Source organism: Perca fluviatilis, chromosome 18 (genome assembly GCF_010015445.1).
Source record: "Perca fluviatilis chromosome 18, GENO_Pfluv_1.0, whole genome shotgun sequence".
Lineage (NCBI taxonomy): Eukaryota > Metazoa > Chordata > Actinopteri > Perciformes > Percidae > Perca > Perca fluviatilis.
The window spans coordinates 27,356,811-27,381,372 of NC_053129.1; the positions used below are offsets into that span (position 1 = coordinate 27,356,811).

At 39.1% G+C, this 24,562-nt stretch overlaps 1 protein-coding gene across 1 annotated transcript in view; it reads left to right on the forward strand.

Annotated features, from left to right (window-relative positions):
• LOC120547023 (exostosin-1) overlaps nucleotides 1-24,562 on the forward strand; it is a 334,390-nt gene that overhangs the window by 283,841 nt on the left and 25,987 nt on the right. The window contains exons 5-8 of the mRNA XM_039782373.1: nucleotides 4,513-4,632; nucleotides 10,783-10,915; nucleotides 17,915-18,033; nucleotides 19,834-19,929. Coding sequence (XP_039638307.1) covers nucleotides 4,513-4,632; nucleotides 10,783-10,915; nucleotides 17,915-18,033; nucleotides 19,834-19,929 — 468 coding nt within the window. The remainder of the gene's footprint in view (nucleotides 1-4,512; nucleotides 4,633-10,782; nucleotides 10,916-17,914; nucleotides 18,034-19,833; nucleotides 19,930-24,562) is intronic.

A 24,562-nucleotide genomic window follows, 5' to 3' on the forward strand; every position in this document is an offset into this window, starting at 1 on the left:
GCAAGTTTTGAAGAAACTTTTGAGCGTGTAACAAGGCGGGCCTGCTTGATTCTTTTGGGGAATTATTGTAAAGATTTACAAAGAATTTGTTTACAGCATTTCCTCTCTATTTGGGACATTTTGGGACCTATATGAGAGGATCGCTGTGGACAAAAGTACACACTGGGATACACTGGTAAGAGTAAATTACATTTAACCATGTATCCAGCTAATTTAAATAGCTCACGTTACTGTATTGAGTTAACAGTATGTGGCGTTTTCTTTCGCGGGGCACAAATGTTCCACCAAAACAAGTTCCTTTTGCCGAGCCATCGTCGCCGCGTCCGGAGATTAGCGCCGCCCAAGACGATTGTTATTGGTTTTTAAGAAATGCAATCTAGAGCGTAGTGGAGATAGGTCTAGCAATGTGAGACTAATCTGCCGCTAATACTGATGTTAATTTTAATGGGTAAACTCGTCCGTGAACAGATCCTAATCGGCGATGGTGTTTAACAACTCCCATAATTCCTCGCAACTTCACAACGTCATCGTCTTTACCATACATTGTTTTGATTGAGAGACCCCTATAGGCAGCATTTACATATTGTACGTTTAATGCAGGCATCTCACCGATATCACTGATGCCCGGGAGATGGATTTGATGATTGATTCATTGTTTAAGTAAATTTAGTAAAGCAATGAAAAGATGCCAAAAAATCTCTGGCTCCAGCTTTTTAAATGTATTTGTCTTTTGGTTTTATATATTGGTAAACATTACATGTCTCTCTTTTAGACTGTTGGACGGACAAAGCAAGCAATTTTCCAACTTGGACTCTGGTAAATGGTGATTTTATAGACACAATGATAAATGGATTAATCCAAAAAAGATTCAATAGATTAATGATGATCTAAATCACTAAAGAGCATATACAATATATAACATATGGGTCATAAAATAAGTTAACATTTTACCCCTAAAGCACATTAAAAAAAAGTAACATTTGAGACTTGCCAAATTGTTAACATGTTTACACCTGATGTCTTATATTTAACACAAAAACTAATCTGACTCATTAGATGTGAAAGGGTGTTTTATATGTAAACTTGTGTGGTTTGTAAGCTTTAATGGATACTATTCGTGCAGAGCAGGTTAATGGGTGTGGCTCTTTCTTTAAAAACAAAGCTTCCCAGACGTCGAAGAGACCTTGAAGCTGCTTATTTTGTTTCCTGCCTTACTGAGACAGCTGGCAAGGTGGCCAGACTTCAATCCGTTTCTGCAAAGGAAGTGTCAGAATAGACTCCTTCAAGCTCAGGAATTGGGCTTTATTGCACAGTAGTCAATTAAAAACATCATTAAAAGCATCAAAATACCCAGAAACCATTTTATTATTTGGTGTAGGTGACAATATATGTACAGTATAATACAAATACAAGAACAAACATGTTTCTGGTTGGTTGGATATTTGCCCTCTTTCTTATTTTTCCTCAGTTACAAACACACGCACACACACACGCACGCACACACACACACACACACACACACACACACACACACACACACACACACACACACACACACACACACACACACACACACAGACTTAATGTTCAACACAACATTGGAGCTCTAACACCTGCTGAGATAGTTGAATCTCATTATTTTCAATTACATCACTGAGAACTGCAATACGTGGCTGTTTAATATGTAGAGTTTCTATTCCCCCTGTGGAGAGGAGACATGTACAACACAGGCACACACAGACACACACACAATGCCCCTGCTGAGGAACATAAACACTATTAGAGTCAATCGAGGGGACAAGAATTGAGCTGATTTGATTGGTGTTGTTTATATTCTACCTCAGAGAGCTGAACAATTAAAGCTCGCTCTGCTGTGGACGGATCCCACTGACGTCAACAGCAACACAACCTCCTTTTCTGTGTCTTCAGACTAGGACTCTTCATTTTAACGCTCTTTTAGCTTTCAGATTTCCCAAACTAAACTGGGAATTTATCGTTTATCTTGTTCAAACAAGTAGTTAAAATGGTGTGAAAATGTTTTGCCAGATCCCTCTGCATCAGCAACCCTGCTGCGTAAGCGAAGGTAAATGTCATAAATATGACTGTAATATAACTGGTTTACAGTGAGGTGCAAATTCAAAATATACACATGCCAAAAGTAAACAGTTCACGGTGAGGATCATGAATTAACAGGTTGGGTGGTAGTTTCCTTGTGCAAAAGAAGAAGAAATACAAAAATCGTTGGGTTTATAGGGGTACAAAGTATTTTATCGGCAAAGTTAAGAACATCGAAGACAGGCTCATCTATGCTGGCAGCTACCTCATGGGGCTTTAAGAAGTTGTGGAACATGATTAGAAGCCCATTGATCACAACATGAGGAATGAAGCCAAGCAGCTCACGACTCTTTGATTAAAAGTCCCCAAAGATTTTCCTGGAGGGCGACCAATGTTTCAAGCTTTGGTTGCTCTTAACAAACTGATATAAGCACCATCAGTCACTATTACACTGACCGTGTTGGCACGATAACTTTCAGAGAAGAGGATTTCTGTTTTTGGCCAGAACACCAGAAGGGCCCTGGGCTCACACTCCACCACCACCTCTTGAGGGCTGATGAGGCTCTTCAGGAACTTCGGCTGCAACGCTGCTCATTCCCTTTTCAGCTTCATTGTCAAGCTGAGCGGGGCAGCTAAGGTCATGTCTGACCTCATCAAGGAGGCAGTTTGTTTTTCTCTAGACTGAGCATCAAAAGAGCTTCCTGCGCCGTCTCCGTTGGCACATCAGGAGGTTTAGCTCCCTGGTCAGGTTGGCAGGATCCTCGTCTTTCCTCCTTCTTAATTTCATCCCTCCACTGCCTCTCCCTGAGGGGTGGTGACTGCTGCAAGGCACAGACAGCTGCTCAGCCCTCCGTGACGATGTGAGCTGGGACCTCGGCTTGCTTTTGGTGCACCAGGAACAAGATCCCAACAGGTCTGCAGAGTTTGTTTAAAATAAATGAACAATCATTAATACCTTCCTGGAGCAGTATGCGGTGTACGGAAAGTTGAAAGTACAGAGATACAAACTCAGTAAGGTTTGAATCTTACTTTTGTTTTGAAGTTTTTCTGTTCTTTAACAATGTTATGATGTTATTGTTTTAATATCAACGGGAATGATTTGACACATGAGCTTCCATTGTAATGCTGAAATAATGAACTGATGGACAGAAAATGAATTGGTTAAAATACTAAGCTGGTTACAGCTTCTAAAACGTGAGGATTTGAGTGTTGATCGGCCAAATAATGCAAGTTTCAAAACGTCACCCTGGGCTCCAGAAAATTGGGGGCATTATTCAGTGTGTCCTAACGTTTAATAGACGGATGACTTAATTAAAAGAAACTGTCCTACTGTAAAGGACAGATTTCCATATCCCAGGGGTACTTCTTTACATTCCAGGGGGTTTGTGGAAAGAGTGTGCTTAGCTATCTTGAAAGAATAGCAGTAATAATATTATATACATAGCACATATTTGAGTTTAGGAGTGAGGATGATTTTTACGATGCACAGGACTCACCATCCACCAACTGAGCCAGCTATAACACCTGAACACCACTTGCAAGAAGTGAGGCAAAATAGATAGCTGAAGTAATGGATAAATTATTGAAATGTGCAGCTTCTGTCCCTCCATGTGGCGTCAGTATGAATGCAAACTTTACCAAACCCATTGACAAAAGAAAACAATTCTTAGCATCAACATTTCCAGGGTTGTGCGACCAGATAACTCAGTTGGTAGAGCGGGCGCACATATATAGAGGTTTAGTCCTCGACGCAGTGGTGCGGGTTTCGACTCCGACCTCGGCCCTTTGCTGCATGTCATTCCCCTCTCTCTCTCTCTCTCTCTCTCCCCATTCATGTCTTCATCTGTCCTGTCAAATAAAGGCCTAAAATGCCCCAAAAATTATTATTATTCCAGGATCATTTGTGTAAAAACATATTGTACAAATATCCACTTTTATATAATTGAAAGTGTTAAATAACTGGATTTTGAAACCCATTTGGAACCGGAAGGTGTCGGTGAAGGAGTTCTTGATAGAGATGAGATGAGAGTGATAGAGCTGTGTACGTCATACACAAAAAAAGATTGTTCTGCTCTGAAGCATTCATTTATTTAAGCTGTTTTTAAAGGCCCGTCCTAGTCGACACTTAGAAGTATCTACCATTGGTGTGAAGAGAGTATTACAGATGGACAGCAGGTGGTTTAGTTACCAAACTGCCCTGGGGATAATGTAGTTGACAGAGCAAGATGTGGGGGTAAAAGAGTCTTCAGGGAAGAAAAGAATTTCCTCTAATCTCTTCTGCACGTCCACAAAATTACTTATGCTTCCTCCACCTGTCTGCTGGCTTTAAACGTTTTTTTTTTTTCCTCCACACACCGGTTCTCATCCTCTAACTGAACATTAAATCATAAAATCTAACTCAATCTATCTCACTGTCATTTTTGTCCTCTGGCTTTTCTTCCTCTCCTCTTCCTCCAGGTTCCCTCCATTACCCGGTCTGTGGGCCGTGACAGGATCTTGGCTCTCCGCCAGCAGACTCAGTTCCTCTGGGATGCCTACTTTTCTTCTGTAACCAAAATCGTCTTAACTACTCTGGAGGTAAGCTTGGGGAGGGGAGGAGGAGGGGGGTCTTAATGGGAGTTTTGGATTGAGTTTTGTCAGGAGAGCTTGATTCAATCAACCAAACAGCTATGTCTTGTTTTATACTGTATATCGCTGCTGGCAATGCCTCACCTCCCAGAGAGACACATTTTAAAAGAAATCTTTCTCCAGTTGTCAGTTATATTTTTCTAAAGGTTAGCTGAATGTGCACCCTTTTTCAGCTCCATATTCATACATTTCCACCCAGAAGCTGCTCAGAACAAGCAGCCTACTTACACAGAGGATAGCACCACTAAAGTAATTGGGGGTTCTTTGTCTTGCTCAAGGGCACCTGGAAAGTAGCTTTCGATGGTGTTTTGGGGGATCAGGGTTACTTTTTTGCTGTTTTTCACAAAACTGTATTTTTCAGCCAACTTCCAGTCAGCACAAGACGGCGCTAAGTGCCGGACGGAGCAACGGTGCCTCTGCAAAATAGCCTCAGGAAGGAACTTGTTTTGGTGGAACGTGCTCGTTCAAAAGTTGTTTTAGTCGTGCTACAGAAAACTCAGAACCCTGCAGAGATCTAAGGAGCAGTTAACCATAGTCCTCATAAATCCACCAGAGTTTAAAATGCTAACACGTAGAAAGTGACGGACACCCGGCCGAAAAAGAAATCCGCCAGAATTTGTGGCGGCACCTGAACAATCCCGGAAATGAGATGTCATTGATATAGACTATGCACACAGCAATCTGAGAAACTTTGACAAAGAAAAATGTCCTTTTAACAAGACATGTAGGGTGGAAACAAGCATTGTGATGCGTGAAGTCTAAACACAATGTTCGCATGAAGGGGAGAGTGAATTGCCAAATGTGAAGGAGGTCTGTACTCTCTGGCAGCCCTCAGGTTAGAGAGTCTGCTGTATGTGTGTGGGAGTATCTGCCTGCTCTCAAGACTAGAAAACTAAAGGCTGCCTCATTAAATGACCTCGCTAGCTCCAGTGTAAAAGATAAACTTGTCTCATTGCAGTATAGGAAACCTTCCTCCTCTCGTTTTCTACTCTGTAGTTGTTAGTTCTCTTCCATACAGCCTTGATTCAGTCCTCAGGGACTGTTCGCTCTCTGTAGCATCTCTAAATTCAGACACAGAACATAATAATCCTCTTAATTACCACCATTATCATCACAAAAACATCAGTACAATCGCTATGATGTCTCTTGTAGCACACATTATTGTTTGCAATTATCATTACATTCTGTCATCATTTGCATCATTGCATTAACATTGAAGACACCATTGCCACTCAACCCCAGGCTCGTTCAGATGGGATTAGAGTCCAAAACAAAATCTAGAGATATAATTACTAACACTGGACATCAGTCATTTGCATACACATTAGAATTAAATTAAAATCACTGCATTTTGTCCTCAATTTAATGTTTGAAAAGTGTGAAAGTGCATGTTTTAAGGTTGTTTTTAACCACATACATTTGAGATTTATTGTCATACAGTGCATAGTTTGTGCATCAATAATTACACTTTGGAATGGAAAAGAGAGTTCCTTAATTAATCATAATTGAAAAGGCAGTGTTTTTTACAAGCATTACTAATGGGAAAAAAAAACTTTAACAGCATCCGACTAGAAATTTAGATTAAGTCATTATCTGGTATTAGTCTTGAATTATTTAAAAAGAAATTGTGGTGGTGCATCCCTTTTTTACTTTCGGATTAGGTATTGTGCCTTTGAATGTCTTATAATAAACTCAACAATCAAGATTCATGATTAATGAATGTAGCCTGTGTACTGTAATACATTGAACAATTTCAGTGGATTAAAGTGACAGGAATAACATGAGCCCATTTAAAGTATTGTACGTTAAAGTGTTTACATAAAGCCGACTATCTATTTGTAGATAGCAGAGTATAACAGATTGGTTGATCAACAGACAAGTCTCCCAAATCTTGATCTTATCATGTGTCTTCACCTTTCAGCCTAATAATAAAATTAATTTTCAAATTGGAGCATTTTTTCTCTAAAAATCAAAGCTCAAACAACACCTGAGTGACACCCCCAACTGCCCAGAGCTAGCAGGGTATGAAATTAGACAGAAACCCACTGACAGCCATATACTGCTACAGCCATACACTCTGCTGGCCAGATGTGCTAAAAAGTCCGAGCCAGCATGCCACCAGGCTAAATGAGTGTAATGAGGCGTGTTGATAACTGTTGTGGCCCACATACTGACAGTTGGTGTTACAGTGTGTGTGTGTGTGTGTGTGTGTGTGTGTGTGTGTGTGTGTGTGTGTGTGTGTGTGTGTGTGTGTGTTTTGTGTGAGCTGGCTGTAAGTGCCATTTTTCCACAGTTCATCACACAGCTCTGAAATTGGAGGGGAAACCAGAATGCCTCAAAAAATGTGTTCTCCCACACTTTATTCTCAGTATTTTATAGATATTAAAATAAATTTGAAAATGTTAAATATTTTTATTTCAGTTAATTTAATTTTAAGTTAATTAAATTTTTTTATTTAAGTTTTGTTTTTAATAATCTTACAGTGGATATCAATTATTTATCAAAAATCAAAAGTAAAAGAGCATTTTTGTTACTTTTAAATGCTTTTCACCGTCACAATAAATGTCATAGTTTGTGGTCACTTCAATGAATCAATCAATCAATACATTATTTGCAGTATTTTAAAATTAAAGATTAAAAATACAGATAGTTATGTGCCTTATTTAAAAGCTTACCATAATCATACAGTAACATCACCAGATTAGGGTGTATTTTGGTGGTTTCCATATATTTATATATATAGCGCTAGGCTTCACTCACTCAAAACCATCACACCTTTAGAAACCTGCTGGGGTTCGTCAGACGGGGACCTGGATTAATTGGCTGAATTGGTGACAAGCGGAGGGAAAACCGAACTAGTGGTGCTGAGCTTTCCTCATATGAAAGACATTTTTTCGCTCAAATCCCACAAAAGCTTGTCACCCAGCATCTGCTGAGCCAGCCGGCTTCATGATCATCCCTTGGCCAGCGTCAGTCAACACCTTTCATCCCTTAATAATGGAACACAAATACAATATGTGTGTGTCACTCTAACTTTGTATTTGTGTTGTGGCCACTCTTTCATTCCTGCCATGTCATAGGAAATATGTGTCTTGTGTGTACATTTACTCAAGTACTGTGCTTAAGTACACCTTTGAAGTACTTGCACTTTAGTTGAGTATTTTCACGTCATGCTACTTTATACTTCTACTCTACTAGATACTCATTGAAAAGATGAATTGTTTATTAATTCCCGGGGGAGACTTCTCATGTCAGAGCAGCATCGAACCACACTGAACAATGAAAAGTGCATAAAAATATACAAATATATAAAAAAAATGAGTACTAAAGTAAAAGTTAAAAGTAAAAAAAAGCCCTTTAAACATGTGCGTGCATTTGCAAATTGCCGTAAGGTGTGCAGAATGGATGTATATTGTGAGTTGTAAATTGAAAAGATGTACAATTCAGAGGGAAATATTCTACTAAACTACTTTTATTTGCAGCTATAGATACTTTAAAAATGACATGCAAAACATATGAACAGCTTATAAACTGATATGTTGTTATAGATGAAACTATCTTACAGTATACAAAAGCTGCTCCACTTTGACCAACTACAACAACAAAACACTACTTAATTCAAAAATCAAACATCCCTTATAATAATGTAGTAATATAATATATAACAGTTTAAAACTCAAGCAGGCCATTTAAAGCTATAGTGCGTAGTTTCTGTCGCCCCCCATGAGGAATTCGGCGCGCCCATATGATACAAGCCTTCTGTGATCACGCACCACCCCCACCCCTCCTCCACACAGTTGCTAGCAAGGGGGTAAGCGAGCATCCAGAAAACGTGCCTCCTATGTGGAGATTCTGAGACTAACAAGCCATGACCTTCCGCTAGCATTCCATTGAGGCATACGGTCAAGGGAGAAGCCCATAGAGAGTCCACTAAGCATCAGAACAAAATTTCAGCAACGTTTTGATGGATTGGAAATACTTCAGTATCTCTGCAAGATTGGGAATGATTGAGAATTCTCTTGGCACAGCTACCAAAGAACTTTCAGACGTCGTCAAGCTCAGTTGGAGGCTGCTCACTACACTCAGCCATCACCGGAAAAGTGCTTCTAACTGACTTCACTGGTCTCCGTCGAAGTCTATGGCATCGCTATGTCCATTTATTTCACTGTCTATGGTTGTTAGTAGCCAAGGAGGACATGAACATGATGGACTCTTCAAAAGAAGTCATTATCTTCACTCGAGTTTCTGCGCGGGAAAGTCACCAGATAACAATCTTCTGAACATAGCCATACTGAGAAATCCAGAGAGAATTTTGTGGAGCTGATAGTCTTAACTAGCTTTGTAGCAACTCATTTGGCAACGGCTTGAATGTAACGGACATTCATTAATATCACAAAGTTACGCACTAGAGCTTTAACTCAAATGTTGATACTTAGTACATTTCGATAGCACTACTTACCAACAAGTCCTCAAATTAAATTACAGTGTGGTACTTTTACTTGAGTAAAGGATTTGAATACTTCCACAACTGATCAGCAGTGCAGAGTCCTTAAAGGATCTTCATATTTCAAAGCTTTTAAAACTTTACAATCATTTTAAAACTAACAGTGTCATGAACGGTAATAATTAAGAAGGGACCCGTTAGTCTGACATGAGTTTAACCTGCTTTTTTATTGACAAGCGTACACGTTTTCGGGTCATTCACTGGGCGAACACAGATGACGTCACAACCGCGACTACGGTGGCCTGCAGTCATCTAGCATTACATCTCCCCCTTTTAGTGGGTAGACTAAACATTTTAACCTGAGATACACAATCTCATCACATGAACATTGATATAATGAACTTAAAAGTCTTTAATTCTAGGACTCTGGTGTAGACTGCCCTCCACCCACAGGAACGTAGGGATTATTCTGCCCTCCAGAGTTGCTGTTCCTTTGTGGGTTTGTTGAACATTCCTTGAGTGGTTGCCATGTAACCTCAGCGTCACCACATTGAATGTGGACTCAGATATTTAAACTCATTTTCTGACATCCTTGTTGCTGAACTTTAGACGTTTGTGTATTCAGAGGCCCAGCGGCAGGTTGAAGTTGTTCCATTGGTCTTCCTCTGAGGCCCCCTAAAGACCTGCAGCACTCATCCGACTAACTTGACCTTTGGTAACAAGCCAGATGGATAATATTAGCTAAATAACTAATGGACTCCTCATGTTGGGAGCCAGTTGATGCCCCAAGTGAAGCAGTTCAACTATCTCAGGTCTGTTCCCCAAGCAGCAGCTGCCGCTAAACAGCTGCCCACTTTAGTTCCAGATATTATCACATGTCTGGAGTTAAAGGGGAAAGTGTAAAGAGGCCATTATGAGAAAGGTTGTTAGCTTGAATGAGCCATTTACAATTTGACGTTTCTGGATCAGATATGATAATGGAAAAATTGAAATATAATAGTGATAGAATACTGAATAATATTTATATTCCTAAATTGGCTTCAAATTAAATTCCAAACAGTCTTTTAGGGGTGTATGTGTATGTTGTCGCTGTCCTGTGTAAAACCACTGTCTCCAAAACTAAATGTTAATAGACCCAAAACAACAGCCTTGTTTTCGGCTTTGTGACAATATGTTTTTACAATGTAAATATTAAGCTTAGCTGAAGAAGTGAATTTTCTAGAACCATAAAGGAAAATCCCTCAGTCTAAAAATATAAAAGTATCTAAAACTGTTAAAGTTGAAGATGCGTGGTTTTCTTTGGACATGGATGTCATATGATATTGTGCAGTATCTGTCTGTATGGATACTCTAAATTTGAGAAGCCGTGTGAATGAAATAAAGAAACAAATAGGGAGAAAAGGAAATGAATGAACTAATCACATCTTTCTCTTCCTCTCGTCACAACTTTATATCTTCACTTCTCTTCACTCCTCCTCATGATTTCTCTCCCCTTTCCCACTTCACTCACTCCCTTCTGTTTCTTATCTTCACCTTTGTGTTTTCGTTTTTATTTATTTTTATTTCATATTCATTTTTACCTTGAATCCTTCTTTTGGTCCTTATCCTCACATGCTTTCTTCTCCATGTGTACTTCCTCTGTCTCTTCTGTCCAGATCATCCATGACCGTGTGGACTCCCATGTGTCCAGAAACCGGTTGTTGTGGAATTCTCTACCTGGTGGTCTCTATGCACTCCCCCAGTACTCAACTGACCCTGCCCAGTTTCCTTTTTATTATGCCATACTGGGTAAGTGTTGATCTCATCCAATTAAAAGAATGATTTGGCTGAATGCTGTTGTCACTGATACGTTAATTTACAGCTTTTGTCCGAACCCAACCTCATGGAGCCCAGTAAGGTACTTTAAAACCCTTTCTATTGCCACAATCTGCTTTAAAATCCATACGCCACCGAGTCATAACTCAGTTAAATCTTAACACACAGCCATGAAACGCATATTTTTAGATTAAGTGTGACTTACACTTCCAGAGTCTAGTATTGTCTGTGATTCCATCGTATATAAATGTCCACAAATCTGTTTAGAAATCATAATAAAAATATACTTTTTATAACTCCAGAACTTGTCTTAGAATCATAAAATTTTTAAGTTTTCTACATCCAACAGGAGCTGCTAGCTGCTAATTTGACATTGATTAGCGAATTTTCCAAACTGGAAACAAATGTAATACTTCCTTTTACATCCAGAAAGTCCCCCAGTTGTCTCAATTTTGTCTGAAAGGGACTGCATAGTGTCAGATTTGGAAAACCTCTGCCAAACCAAATTGTTTCCATATGATTTTCTGTTAATGTAGCTGGAATTCTTCCAGTTTTTTTCTTTATTTCAAGTAAGACGTTGCTTCTGCCACCAAGAGCTCTTGCTGGATGTTGGCCACACCAACCGGATATGTCATATATACTGTCATATATATTTATGTTGTAAGACTGCTGTTGAAGCAGAATTCAGAAACTTAAAGCTGCAGGCAAAGAGGGAAGAGAAAGTGGCCTGTGTGTGTGTGTGTGTGTGTGTGTGTGTGTGTGTGTGTGTGTGTGTGTGTGTGTGTGTGTGTGTGTGTGTGTGTGTGTGTGTGTGCGTGCGTGCATGTGTGTGTGTATGTATACATACGTGGGTGTGTATAGATATGCAGACTGGTGAGACTGAGGCTCTAACTCAGATCGATGTTTGTCTTTCTCTGAGGAATTGTGGACACAAGGGTTAGAAGGAAGAAAGAAGGGAGGGATCGAGGGATAGAAGGAAAGATGGGGCAGCTTGGTTTATGCCACTGCAGTAAATCACTATTTTAGCTGCTGCCATTTCCAGTGCTGCTGCTTGGGGAATAACTTGTCGTCAATGCCGTGTGTACAATGGTCTCACTCTGCAACCTTCCCATAACTTGTTATTGCAAAGCAGTTGTAACTTCTGCCTGGTAGTTTGAAAAAGTTTGACTTACTGCAGACGTAGTGGCCTCAGGAGCTGAAAAGAATATCCTGGTTTGATGGCTCAAGTTACATCTACACTTTAGTTTGTGAAAATATGTGCTGTGGATCTACTTTAGGTTATAAAATAATACAAAATAAAAAAACAATTGCTATGACAGTATGCTATAGCTGTACAGGACCTGTAAGGACCTTTACAGAGGAGAATACAAAGAATGGAACTACACTGATCGAAAAAGGAAGGAACAACAGTGTCCATTTAAGATATACTAATTTTCTCTTTTTAGATCACGTTTAACATAAATATGTACACATTATTTGCCACTACCTGATTCTGTGTATGAAAAATGTAAGAGTTGCAATGCAAATATTTCTTAGGGCCAAAGGTAAATTGCAATAGGTAGAGCCAAATAACCATTATTTTCCTTTTAAACGTACAATATGTAACTTTCTGCCACTAGGGGTCTCTCAACCAAAACAATGGACGGTAAAACTGGACTTTTGATGACGTTGGGAAGTTGCGTGGAATTATGGGAGTTTTAAGTGTTAAACACCTTCGCTGCCAGTTAGAATGCATCAGTTCACGGACGAGTTTACCCGTTCAAGTTTATTCACGTTACGTTTATTCATTCTAATAAAATAGCTGCAGTTTCCCCAACATAATTACGTTTTTCTTGATTAGATTTTTATTTGTAGCTGACCAGTTAGCTCGTGAGCCAGCAAGCTAACAGTAGCCAGCAGCTAAAACACAAAATATTTCACATATCAGTGTCACCTTTTGGATCGTTTCAACCGCGGCGGGCCGGGGTTTGTTGTAACGCTAGCTAGCTACTAAACGAGGCTGAGAGACAGGGGATTGTCGGGGGAATCTCCGCGACAGCGAGCCAGGACGTTCGATGCCGGTTGTGCAGCAGCAGAACATCTCCCAGCTGCCCGGAATTATCTCCCCTTCACTTTTCAGTAATCTTAACTTTTCGTTTTGGTGCTTAACTCACCTTTTGTCGGGTTAATTTAGCTAACCGTAAAGACGCTAACGCAAAAGAGGGGAGAAATTCGGCAGGGAGGAGATTTTCAGCACATACACCGGTAGCGCTGCGGAGATGTAGCTAACTCTATGGATGGCCGCTGTTGTGACTCGGTGCCTGGTCTGATATGGTCCGTTTCCCGACGTTTAATTAAACTGCCGTTAGCGTCGTAAGCACCAGGCACTGGAGATAAGTTCTGGCCGGGGGGTTGCTGTAATAAAAGTAGCTGGCTGATAGCTGACTGGGGGCTAACGATAGCTAGCTAGCTATATGTCCCTGGGCTGTTGTCAGCTGTCATCCCCGACTGAGTCTCTCTGCGCCGGGGGAGTGAGGCAGACAGACCGGGGTGTTCTAGCTGGCTAAATTAGCATTAGATTAATCGTCTATCTATACAGTTAACGTTGCTAGTGAAGTTATTCGTGGGTTAGCCCAGTCCTGTTAACTGTGGTCGAAACAGTCATACTAAAGCGTGTTGAATTATGTTGTAACCTCATAATGTTACCCACAAAGCATTAGCATCAATTTTAGCTACTTGTCGATATTGAACTTTCAAAATAAATAAGGTATCTGTTGTATTACTGTGATAAAAAGTGGGATGTAATTAATCACAAAATGATGCTTTATGGCCAAATAAAAAGCAGTATTACGGTTACAAGTATTTTTTTTCTGTGACATTGTATGATTTACAATTACTCCTGAACGTATCATCTTGGTGCCAGTGTTCTGACGGAAGTTAGAGTAACTGGAGGGTGAAAGGTTATATGACGCCACTGACGGGCGACTAAAGGAAACGCTCCGTGTCTGAAAATAAAATAACAGATTTCTCTGGGTTTGACATTTGGTGGAAAAATTTGGGATAGTGTAAGAACACAACTCATAAAAATATATAACATAGGTATGGTCATTTTTAGACATTTTAAAGCAGAAATGTTACATATTGTACCTTTAAGTAATGATAGTAATCAAATGAAAAATAAAACTCCCTTTAGGTGCATTTACGACATTTTATATCTGGATTGTACACGATTAGATGTACTATACTGTCCCAGGCAATACACTCTGTCTTCAGTTAAAACATTGAACTCTGATCTGAATGGAAACACAGCTGCAGTTTTTCTCTCTCCATGGTCCTGAAACAATCAGACCAAGGCTACGTTCAGCACTGACAAAAAGTAGCAACACATTTATTTTTTTAACTGTAACAGGGGTGTGCACACCTTTTTATTACCAGTTGTTTACAGTCTCTGCTGATTGGGTATCACCTGTGACACAGCCAATAAACGATAGACACGCCCACCTATTGAGAGAAAACATATCTCAAAGCCCGTTGCACGCCGTTGCACGCTGTTTCACACCGTTCATGTCGTTCAACCAGGAAACCGTAGCAAAACCGGTGCACACTGTTTTGAGATTGAACATGCCCCATCCTTTTTACATCCATGAATTGTCTGTCTCTCTCCGTGGTCCTGAAACATTCAGACCATCTATCTCTTTTTACATCCATGAATTGTCTGTCTCTCTCCGTGGTCCTGAAACATTCAGACCATCTATCTCTTTTTACATCCATGAAGTGTCTGTCTCTCTCCGCAGTCCTGAAACATTCAGACCATCTATCTCTTTTAACGTCCATAAAGTGCCTGTCTCTCTCCATTGTCCTGAAACACATGCAACAGTCAAACCCTCTTTCTTTTTCTCCATCCTTCTCTGTTTATGTCAGTTTCAATTCCGATAAACACACACAATGCAACGCATTTTGACAGCATATTGGTCATTTTATACTCACTTTAAATCCCATTGGTTAGAATCTGACATAGCCAAAACCAAACCTGAATTTTATTGTGCTTGCTGAGTAACGCAAACTGCTGTATTACTTGCTTTATTTTATGTGTTGTCTGTTACTAGCCACATGCACACTGTTGACATCTTGCATACCTATTATTATAATATTAATCAACGAGTTGGGCTGGAGTGTCCATGAGCAAAACACAGAACCTCAAATGTATCCTGATGTGTGTATATGCGTGGCTAAATGTAATCTCTCTTTTTCTTCTTCTGCTCCACCTCCAACTATGTTGGTGCCACAAACATATTGAGGTCTCATATGCAGTGACAATGGCAGTAATGCCTAGTTTTGGGGGAATTCACAATAAAAACCATTTTTTCCAAACAGAATGATAGAAAGGAGTTTGGAGAAATGCTTTATGGCTTATTTGATTTGGAAAATTGGATTCCTTGCTTTTGCTATGACAGAGAAAACTCTTCAATACTTGGCCACTTTGTGCAACTTGTTTTAAGGGTCAACAGGCAAGTGTCTGGTACGATGTTGGCTGATATAAAAAAGGAATGGTCAAAATTGATTCAGAGGGAACTATGTACAGACTTCTACTGCTTAATATGGGTAAAGCTCCAAAAATCCTACACTCCCCACGATGCCCTCACTAAAGAGTTATGTAGTAGCATCAGTTATTTATCCATTAGTATCATACCACATCTACCTTGTTTTAATTGGTGGAACAGTTTGTCTGTAATGAAATAGACTTATGTAATTTGATTAAAAAAAAAATCAAGGTGGCACTGCTCTTTCCAAGGAAATGCAGATGAAACAGAAAGACTGAGCCTGTTTCTGTGACTCCCACAAGGGCAGACCTCATGCTTCCATAAATACACTAAGTCCACCTGAGATGGCTGGTCAACGGGCCCGGTGTCAGAGAGATGGATAGAGCAACACTAAAGAGCACTCTGGCTCCACTTATCCATGAGGATGTGTGTATTCCCTTACTCCCTTACCCACCCAACACTTGGCATTCCATGTGCCTGAAATCCTCCCTGTCTTTAGTTGTTGTGAATAGTACGTCTATGTATCTATCTTTATATATTCTGAGCTTCCAACATAGGGGCATCTAAGGTTTTTGTTCTTCAAATCTGCATTAATCAATGTTCTTAAATCAACAATGGTTCAAATGATCTGTAATGTGAAAGGGATTGTTTGTAGTGAGATTCACCGGATACTGCGGCTCCCCTCAGCTCTACAGTGTCTCGTTTTGGTTTTACAACCGACAACTTTACTGTTTTGGTTCACTCTCACCAGTTTTGAAGCAGCAGCTGTTTACAGCTAAAAAGACAAAGTTAGCAACTAGCTACAGTAACACAGTGGAGCATTAAACAGCTAAAGAGCCAGATATTTCCCTTAGGAGTTGGTGCAGACCAAAGACAAAGTCAAAAGGAACATTAATATTGGAGTTAGATTTATCAGATGGTCACAAACATGCCTCCAAATGAATGCTTACTGTATGTTGCTCTGTGGATGTGAAAATAGGTGTCTGTTAGCCATACTAACCTTTTATCGTGACAATACAGTATGTAAATGTTGTTTACAGCTTGTTGGGCTGCCCCCAAGTTGTCAAAGCATGTATTAATACTATTTTAAAGATGTAATGTACATCATGTAATCATTTTAAAATGATTTTTAGACAGCTGAAGATATTTACAATAACTATGAAGATTTAGAAAACATGTCTCCACCAGGTGTACAGTTTTCCCATGAGTCCCATCGATTACTGTTGCAGTGAAATTGTACACATTCCTTTCCTCTTATATGTTGGAGGCTCTGTGCGCATTTTGTGTGATGCAAAAAGTAATCTTGAATGTAATAAGCTGATTATCATGAAAAAAACAGATAAATAGTAGAATTAAAGCTTCAGGATATCCCTAATAACCTAAATTCACATGATTTGTTTAATAATCCGATTAATAATCACCATCAGCACTTACTAAGCTTGCAACAAAGATAGCTGTGCTGCTTTTTACGTGATCTTTTCTTTCATCGAAATTCAAAGATTGTGCGCTAATCACATTATTCATGCATGAGCTTAGCGCTGTTTACAGAATCAAAACAAGTGTGTGTCACCTTGATATGATTATCACTATTTGTGTGCATGTAAATACATCATGTGACATGGCTTTACATGCTCTTCTATTCAAAGATACAGCAGTACCTGAATGGATTCATTTATTATAGAATAGATAAAGTATTCAGACAAGGGCGTAACTTTGGGTTCAACATTTTCACACAATGTGTGTCTTTTCTGCATCAAGTTATGGTGCAAATGTCTTTATTCATGTAAAGGAAAATACAATCGTTTTTTTGTTTTGGTTTTTTTTCTGGGGGGGGGGTTTCACTGGCCAGTTTTGATTATTGGGGGGGGTTGTAAACCCTCCATCCCCTCTGTAAGTTACGCCTATGTATTCAGAAAATAAAATCCAATCGTAGAAGCCAATGATTTTATAATATTGATACATTTCTTTGGCACAGGCTGCCACAGGGGGAATCAATTTCCTCAACTCCATTTAGCCACTGTACCGTATGCTGGGGATCATTTATCAATGGTAGTAATTTAAAGTTTGGTTCCGCTTCATAATTTCTCTTTTTGTACTGTTTGGTTCATTTGTTTGCCACGATAAAATACGAGAAAGTAACTAACAAGCTGTTTTATTGTGAGGTTGTATAAAATGCAGTTGCTCATTATAGGAACAAATCAGCATAATTCAGAATTTACTAAATGAGACACTCAAAGCAAACTCTTGGATTAGACGTGTTTACTCATGCTCAGTCATGGGAAGCGGGGGTTTTATCCTGTCAGAAAGATTGATTACGGGGGCAGCATAGAGCACTCTGTGTCCATTTAACCTTTTATGGAGCTTTACGGAGAGATGCACAAATCTGTGTTAAAAACCTAAATACACTTTACCCATGACAACTGTTTCTGTGTGTGTGTGTGTGTGTGTCCAGGGAAGAGCCCGTCGCAGCAGTTCACAGCTGTGATCCATACGGTTACTCCTCTGCAGTCCCAGATTTCCCCCGTGGTGAGGCTCATCATCGCTGTAGCCAAGTCCAAGTTCTGTGCACAGGTGGGAAGTGTTTCTACATCCCACTGTGATTTGGCGCTGGTTCAACTAAGGGAAATAATGAAATGCTGTATTAAATATGACCTGTCAAACACAAAGCAGAGGCGTCAAGATTTTATGAGAGAAGTGTATCTCTTGTAAATGTCTCATGTTTTAGTTACCACCTCTTTTCCCCTGCCTCTCCTATTCATCCTCCTCCTTTTTGCCTTTCTTTTTCTTCGTCACCTTCTATCTTCAGGTTGTAACATTTAATGAGGGGGGTACAGCCATTCCTAAAATACAACAGGGTGTTACTGTGGAAAATGAATCTATGATTTCAAGAAAAAAAGTCTCACAATATTGTGAGGTGTCATCATTCTTGAAAGCTGAGAGCGGTCTGTCATCTCTTACAGTACTGTGAGGGATATGGATGACCTGAATATTCACTGATAAGCACATTATTTGGTATCGGATAATGAAATGAAATGCCAAGCGAGAGGGGTCATGGAGATGATAGTGTGCAGACACCAGAACAATATAGCTATATACCGGTCAGAGGAAAGTGGCAACGCCTTTTGTAAGGAAAAATACTAACTGTACAGTATGGCAAGAAAGTCAGGAAAAACGTCAACATGCATACGTAATCCTCAATGTAACCTTTAACTCATTATTCTTATAATATGACTTTTCCCTCGTTTTCTAAGAAAATTGCAGTTGTATTGTCAAAACATTTCTCAAATGATTTTGACTTTATTCTTAATAATTCTTTATTCTCCTAATTTTAGACTTTTTTTTTCTTCACAGCGGCCCCTATACAGGACTTTGCAATACTTCTAACATTGTGCTTTTTTAATACACATACTTGCTTGACCTCTGTACGTGATAATAAATGAGTATGCCTACTACCTAAGATGCTAACTAACGTGCCTTTACAATCTATCACAAAATGCTCACATAAGAGAGTTGTGCCAGAAAAAGACATACCACTAAGCGCTAAAGAAAACTTGTATAAGCAGAGGGACTGCTTATACAACAATGAGCTTTATTGAAATAATGTATGTGTGATAAAGACTACCTTTAAATAAAGGACATATATACCTATAAATATCCTGTATTACAACAGATTGATAAACAATGTACTTGTTTTATTAGCATGACTTTATCATAATTTTACCAAATGCTATAATTTCAGTAACACAGCTAAAATGAAGATCTTTTGTATCTGTGTACCTCCTCTGATAATTAGGTACTCTTCAAAACATTTGTGTGTGGAAAAGAAAACTACCAGGCTTGAAGCCTGATGTTTCTTAAAGCTTTAGTGCGTAACTGTTATATATTAATGACCGTTGACATTCAACCCGTTGCCAAATGACGTGAGACAAAGCTAATTAAGACCATCAGCTCCACACAACTTTCTTTGTGTTTCTCAGTATGGCTATGTTCAGAAGATTGTGTCGACCGGCGACTTTCGCGCGCAGAAACTCGAGTGAAGATAATTACCTCTTCTGAAGAGTCCGTCATGTTTTTTTCAATCCTCCATGTCCTCCTTGGCTACTAGCAACTGCGTGGACGAGGGGTGGGAGTGGTGCGGTCACGGAAGGCTTGTATCATGTTTTGTTGTCATTACTTAGAATTCCTCATGGGGGAGACAGAAACTACGCACTATAGCTTTAAAGATGAAAGAATGCATCCTGAGATAGATTCTACTGTAACTTTATACTTTACTTTGATATCAGCTGTTTCAGAAACCTTTATGCAGAAAATCATTTATATAATGATGTTGATGGTTATATAATATTAACCGACTGTTCTTTTCCCATACAGATTGTGGTTTTATGGAACTGCGACCAGCCTTTACCTCCTAGGAACAAGTGGCCCTCCACCAGTGTGCCTCTCACTGTCATTGAAGGACAGACCAAGGTAACAGCTGCTGGCTTTTTGCATCCATTATGCAGTAAAAGATACTTTGTTGCTTAGCAGTGAAGATATTTATCTCACCTTTATGAAACCGCTTTTGCTCAAAGGTATTTTGGCCAGATTTTGTTGTCATTCTACACCAGAGATGAAAGCACAGACTCTTTGGCTTTTAGCCGCTTTATAGATACCACAAAAACTGAATTTTAGGACACTACAAAGAGGAAGGATGAAAAGAAGAGAGGTTTTAATAGATGGAAAAAAAATGAAAAAATACCTGCAGAATCTTGGTGTTTGTCAGCATGCCCATTTTATTCAGATCGCCAGATGTATTGTTATTATTCTTATCCCGTTTTCTGAACGCCGCGTGGCTCCAGACAAGTGACAAGACAAGTGGAAAAAAACCCACAAAAATTTAATTTTCTTTTGGTCATTTTTTGTTCCTGCAAATATAAAAAGTACAATATTTCACTCTAAAATCTAATGTAATGGCTAGAATAGATTTGAAATACCTGAAATAAAAAAATAAAATATTGAGTCCGTAAATGGAATACAATGTAAATATTGTAAACTTCTTCATGTTAACAGCTATAGCGAGACAATTCTGCTGGAGCACAGAGGGAGATAAATAGAGATATACAGTAGATGTATTGGATAATGTTCTCTCTGGTGTTAATTATACTGTTGTCTCACTTTGCCAGACAATCCTCCACGGTGCTGCGGAGGAGTAGTGAGTCCACATAGCATTCCGGGATGGGAGAAAAACATGTTGTGGTTTATTGGCATTTCTTTAAACCAATCACAATCTTCTTGGGCAGCGGAGCCACTGCAAAATAGCCTCGGGAAGGAACTTGTTTTGGTGGAACGTGTACATTCAAAAGTTGTTTTAGTCGTGCAAGAGAAAACTCAGATTGGACAGATATTCTAGCTAGCTGTCTGGATTTACCCTGCAGAGATCTGAGGAGCAGTTAACCATAGTCCTCAGAAATCCACCGGAGTTTAGAATTCCAACAAAAAGAAAGAAGAAGGAAACGGACATCGGTGAGAAAAGGCATGCATCTTGCGGAATTTCCTGCGGCACACACATGCCAACATCTCTCTCTCTCTCTCTCTCTCTCTCTCTCTCTCTGTAATCCAGATGCTTTGTGGTGTAATTGTTTCTTTTTGTTTTCATGTGAATGTGTCCCCCTTGAAATACAAGAACAGTGTTTCCACTGGTGACAATAAAACGCGTCTCAGATGCAATATGCATGTGTGTGTTGATACCCACCAGCATCTATGGTCCTATAATTAGTCATGTGGAATATTGCCATGCGGCCCAGACAGATGCTCTTCAGTGTATTTCCTACTGAGCGGTTGCTGGGCTTGTTCCCACTATAATAACGTCACACACACACACACACACACACACACACACGCACGCACGCACAGAGAAAGTTTGCAATTTGCCTCGACAGAGCGCAGCAGAGTAATTGGCTGTTGGTTATGAGTGTATCTACTCTGTAATGCTGTGGGATGCGCTTCATCAGCATTTACTTCCTCTCTCTTTCATGTACCTCTGTTTGCTTCCACTCTTTTCATAAAATTGTACATCTACTATTCAATGTATTGGATTAGTATCCCACAGGTTCTCATACCTAAACGAGAAAATAGGTGGCTAGTCCTTCATGGTATATAAAAAATAGATTTAAGGACAGTTGGTAGGAGGTGGGAAGCAAAACTCAGTCTCCAGTATCAAACATAACTATCCCATACTACATCCACCTTTGCTTCTGAGAGAGGGCAATCATCAGTTGTATAGCTAGTTTAGTTTAGTTTATTTACGCAAAGAAGATATGAAATATATACAATAGAAAAAATAGCAATTGTAGTTCAGGAGAGGAATTCAGAGTCCTCCCCTTATACAAATAAAATAACTAAAATTGATATAATTACTTAACAAAAACGAAAAAAGCAATACAACAAACAAACAGGGAAACATATATATATATATATATATATATATATATATATATATATATATCCAAACAATAAAGCTACAAGAAGTCACTTGTCAGAAAGTATTTGAACAAATGACAGTCTCAGAATATCTTTCCTTAAATGATAGGCTTGCTCTTTGTTTGTTTTTATTTAATTAAATTTTTTAAACCCAGGCCTTATTAAAAAATCTTTCCCATCATTTAAATGGGACAGTTGTTGTGAATCAGAATCCACTTTATTGTCCAAATATGTTTACGAAGAATTTGTCTCCAGATTCCAGACCAATAATAATGATAAATCTCCAAAGATTTTACAAATAGGAAGCATGACCGAGATAGAAACTGTATGCAGACTCGCAGATGTCTTCACTTACATCAATGAGGCGTTGTTTTGCAATAAAGGTTTAAAAGGATGCAGTGGAGACACACTCAAAGTGGGACATGTTTAAACTGTTATAGAACAATCTAGTCCACAATGTTCCACTTCCGTGATTGTTCCGTTGCCGCTGGAAATCCCGCCGGATGTCACTCTTTTTGGCCAGATATCCGTTACCTTTGGCTTTCTATGTGTTGCCATTTTAAACTCCGGTGGATTTATGAGGACTATGGTTTTGTTCCTTCCCAAGACTATTTTGGAGTGACACCGTGGCTCTGTCAGGCGCTTAGTGTTGCCCATGATGACTGTGATTGGTTTAAAGAAAGGCCAATAAACCAGAGCACGTTTTTCTCCCATCCTGGAATTCTGTGTGGACTAGCCACACCCTCCTCCACAGAGCTGTGGATGAAGGTCTGGCAAAGCGAGACTAAGAACAATCTAATAAGTTTGTAGTAAGACTCACATTGTCTCCCCATACTCCAATTAACATAGTCCTGGTCGATCACAAAATGAAAACATTTCTGATTGCAGATATTATCGTTTCTCATCAGAGTTTTAGAAGCCTCCCTTTTACAGGTTCAACCTATACATAATAAATTGATAGTGTCATTCATTTGACTAAGTATACATATTAAATTATTTTGTTACATTATTGTTACTACTATCATACTCTTGTACAACTTTTTTGTGGCATAACCTATGTCAGGAATTTCTCTGCTGCAATTTTTCCAAGTAGGCATTATAGGTGGGTCGCATGCCAGGTGAAAGATAATTTCAACAGGTTAAATTTCAGACTTACCTCCAAGTGATTAATACATCTTTTCCAATGTATTTATTCGCTTTAAAAGATACATTATGCGCAATAGAAATCCATGAAAATCCTGACCCTGTAATGTGCTTCTGTTTCTTCCCTTTCTTTCTTGTTTGCTGTCAATATACAGTATGTACAGAACATACAATTGAAGTTTACACTGGGATTCTGGTTGGACCTAAGCTCCCTTAATGATTCAGAATCATATGTAAAGTTTTTAAATTATTTACCAACTGTTTATCACACAGGAAGAACTGGATCAGATGAATCACGTCGCTCATAGCTTGGCCTTGCTATAAGTGAGGTCCTGCCTGCTTAGCATTTATGACCACACATCAATATTACCAAAGGACTCGCTGTTAATATGTCGACTATATCTCTCCTTCATCAATCACCCGGCAATATTGCATGTATTGCCCCCACACCCTGAATTTAATATTGATAAGTTAATTGTCAACATTGATCCTGACTTCTTAGGTATGCATTTCAATTATACCAAAGGAGCATAAAAGCTGAGAGTTCAGAGGTCAAGTGGGACCTAATGTTGAAACATGATTGAATGGAGGGTCAGAGCAGCGGAATAAGAGTGGAATTGATTGTCTTGTGTTGACGTCAAAATATAATTTAGTTTATTATTTATGAGGCTTATAATGTCGACTTATTATTTAGGCTTTATCCAGTCATTGGCAAATGTAATGTTTTTGGTCATGCAGACCTGTAGGAGAAGAAATATATGGTTAGCGCAGCTTAAATCCATGTCAGCTCTAACACATGTCACCTTACAGTACTGTATATTAATCAAGACTTTCCAAAAAAACTAGGTAATATATTGAACCTATTTCAAAAGGCAACAATATTGATTCTGAATTAATTGACTAACGATACAGTAACACTTCTGAGAACCAGCTGTGTGTGATGTTATCAGGAAAAAAAGAATCAGAGAATGATGATCAGAAACCTAAAAATGGGAAGTCTAAAAAATGGGGATAAAAACCTGCTCTGACATATTAAGACTGAAACAGTAAAGAGCATTTTTGCCATAATGTTTCACTCTAATATTTAAGTAACATGTTCATCATGAGAGATAGCTGTCCATAGTTTATAATGGTGTTGCAGATAAAAAGTGATTTTTTACTTTTAGCTGTAATTTACTGACAACTAGATATATCTGCTACTTAAAGACAGAATGGATATCTCCAAAGACTCCCCTTAAAGTAGCATGAGTCATGGCAAATATAAAGAGGGGAAATGGGTGGAAGGAGAGCCACAAAGATAAGGTTCAGACCATTGAACTGCCAGTGATCTCAGAAGGATCTAATCTCTGTCCCGAGGCAGAGAAGCATTGACACCTGCCAGAGGGAGAGATGTGTGTGTGTGTGTGTGTGTGTGTGTGTGTGTGGGGTTGTCTGTACCTGTCTGAGTAAAGGTTTTAAATGGCCTGTGCCAAAACTGATGTTTACTGGACTGCAACTT